General features: G+C 41.2%; 1 protein-coding gene across 1 annotated transcript in view; it reads right to left on the minus strand.

The window, feature by feature from the left end:
• The window catches only part of LOC102774409 (endophilin-A3), a 45,200-nt gene that overhangs the window by 21,383 nt on the left and 21,082 nt on the right, over positions 1-2,735 (minus strand). The window contains exon 6 of the mRNA XM_015566126.1: positions 496-709. Within this exon, the coding sequence (XP_015421612.1) occupies positions 496-709 (214 nt within the window). The remainder of the gene's footprint in view (positions 1-495; positions 710-2,735) is intronic.

Consider the following 2,735-nt stretch of genomic DNA (forward strand, 5'->3'; position numbering starts at 1 on the left):
CCGCTTCATTCCACATTCCGTTCAGGCATCAGCAGCGCGGCTGTGTGTATGCGCGGCTGTTATGCGATTTTGCTGTTATTCGATTTTACCACCCTCGCAAAATCGCACACAGCCGACCATACACCCAGTATGATAGCGCAAAATCACGAATCGCGATACCATACTGGGTGTATGGTTGGCTGTGTGCGATTTTGCGAGTGTGGTAAAATGGCATAACAGCAAAATCGCATAACAGCCGAGCATACACCCAGCAGCTCTGCTGATGCCTGAACGGTATGTGGAATGAAGTGGGCGGGCATCGGGAGGCCACTATGGCACGGGGCAAGCACTATGGGCAGTCTATCTGAAGTGTACCTGGCGTATAAGACGACCCCCCACTTGGAGGCATATTTTTCAGGGCCAAAAAATCATCTTATACGCCGGCAAATACGGTAAATAAAAGAAATTTCTGGAAACTTTTATAACAACAAATGCTCTCAGAGCTTCCTCTCAAACATAAAGTCAATGTTTCCATTCCCAGGAGGGTCTCCTGGTTGGGGTCAATACTTACATCATTTTCTAAAAAATTAAACATGCATCTCTCTGCCATGGCCTTGGACTCCTCAAACTTTTCCATTGCTTGTGTGATCTCATTGTCGGGGATCTTTCCGACGTGCCTCCTTTTATAATCGTAGTCCAGGCGGCGGCCCTCCAGTCTCTTCAGGTGGTGCTGAGGGAGAGGAGACAGACCTGGAGCTGCTACCTTAGCAAGTGACACAGGGAGACCTGCTGCACCTCTACAAGAAAGGTCATTACTTTTTCTAGGCCTACATTTTAGGGGGCAGGGACCCAATTACTTTTCTTTTTGGTGGGCACCTCAGCATCTATTAGAGGCTTCTTTCACTATAAAATATCACGGAATATTTATGAAATGAATGAATAGATGTATGTATGTATGGGTGATAGCATAAATGGATGAATGGATGGATAGAGGGAAGGAGGATGACAGTATAAATGGATGGATGGACGGGTGGATGATAGCATAAATGGATGGATGGATAGATGATAGCTTAAATGAATGGATGGATGGATAGATGGGTAGATGACAGCATAAATAGATGGTTAGATGGGTGGGTGGATGGATGGATGGATGGATGGATGGATGGATGGATGGATGATGGCATAAATGGATGGGTGGATGATAGCATAAATGGATGGATGAATAGATATATGGATGGGTGGATGGATGGATGAATGGATGAATGGATGGATGCTAGCATAAATGGATGGATGAATGACAGATGATTGTCGATATGGAACATAAGGCCACAGTATTGTCACTCAGATTCCATTTTCAAAGTTCTTATAAGTACCGCGTGCTAACTGATTGCACCACTGGAGCTCCCATTTTCAAAGTTTTTTACAGGACCCCTCACCAGCTTTGTTAATGTCTGTAACTTACAAACAAATTATCTATACCAAAAATAGGGATATGTCTTCTGGCACTACTGTTAAATCCTTATTAAGAAGTAGATGATAAAAACACATATCTCTAGTACCTTCTAGAGAAAACATGTCAAACTCCCAAACTGTGGGTGGCATGTGGCCCACAACGAATATTTTTGCAACCCAGCCAATATAAAGGTATGTAAGAAATGTTTTAATAAAAATTTTGCAACTTAATTTTTATAATATCCTGTTATAGATCATTCTTTTTTTAAATTTCTTTATTGATTAAGGTATTATATATGTGTCCTATATCTCCATTACCCCTCAAAACCCTCACTCATGCCCTCCCTCCTCATTGTGTCCATTGGTTAGGCATATATGCATGCATACAAGTCCTTTGGTTGATCTCTCACCCTTACCCCCACCCTCCCCTACCTTCCCTCTGAGGTTTGACAGTCTGATCAATGCTTCACTGTCTCTGTATCTGGTTTTTTTTCATCAGTGTATGTTGTTCATTACATTCCATAAATGAGTGAGATCATGTGATATTTATCTTTCTCTGACTGGCTTATTTCACTTAGCATAATACTCTCCAGTTCCATCCATGCTTTTGCAAATGGTAAGAATTCCTTCTTTTTTAGAGCAGCATAGTATTCCATTGTGTAGCTGTACCACAGTTTTCTAATCCACTCATCTGCTTATGGGCACTTAGGCTGTTTCCAAATTTTAGCTGTGGTAAATTGTGCTGCTATGAACTTAGGGGTGCATATATCCTTTCTGACTGGTGTTTCTAGCTTCCTGGGATATATTCCTAGAAGTGGGATCACAGGGTCAAATGGGAATTCCATTTTTAGTTTTTTGAGGAAACTCCATACTGTTCTCCACAGTGGCTGCACCAGTCTACATTCCCACCAGCAGTGCATGAGAGTTCCTTTTTCTCCACATCCTCACCAATACTTGTTTGTTGATTTGTTAATGATAGCCATTCTGACAGGTGTGACATGATAACGCATTTTTGGTTTGATTTGCGTCTCTCAGATAATTAGTGCCTTTGAGCATGTTTTCATATGTCTATTGGCCTTCCATCTTCTTTTGAAAAGTATATATTTAGGTCCATTGCCATCTTTTGACTGGGTTGTTTATCTTCCTTTTGTTAAGTTGTATGAGTTGCCTGTAGATGTTGGAGATTAAACCCTTATCAGTAATAACATTGGCAAATATGTTCTTCCATGCAGTGGGCTTTCTTATTGTTTTGTTGATGGTTTCTTTTGCTGAGAAAAAGCTTTTTATTTTGATGTAGTCTCATT

This window comes from Myotis davidii, unplaced genomic scaffold (genome assembly GCF_000327345.1).
Source record: "Myotis davidii unplaced genomic scaffold, ASM32734v1 scaffold1582, whole genome shotgun sequence".
Lineage (NCBI taxonomy): Eukaryota > Metazoa > Chordata > Mammalia > Chiroptera > Vespertilionidae > Myotis > Myotis davidii.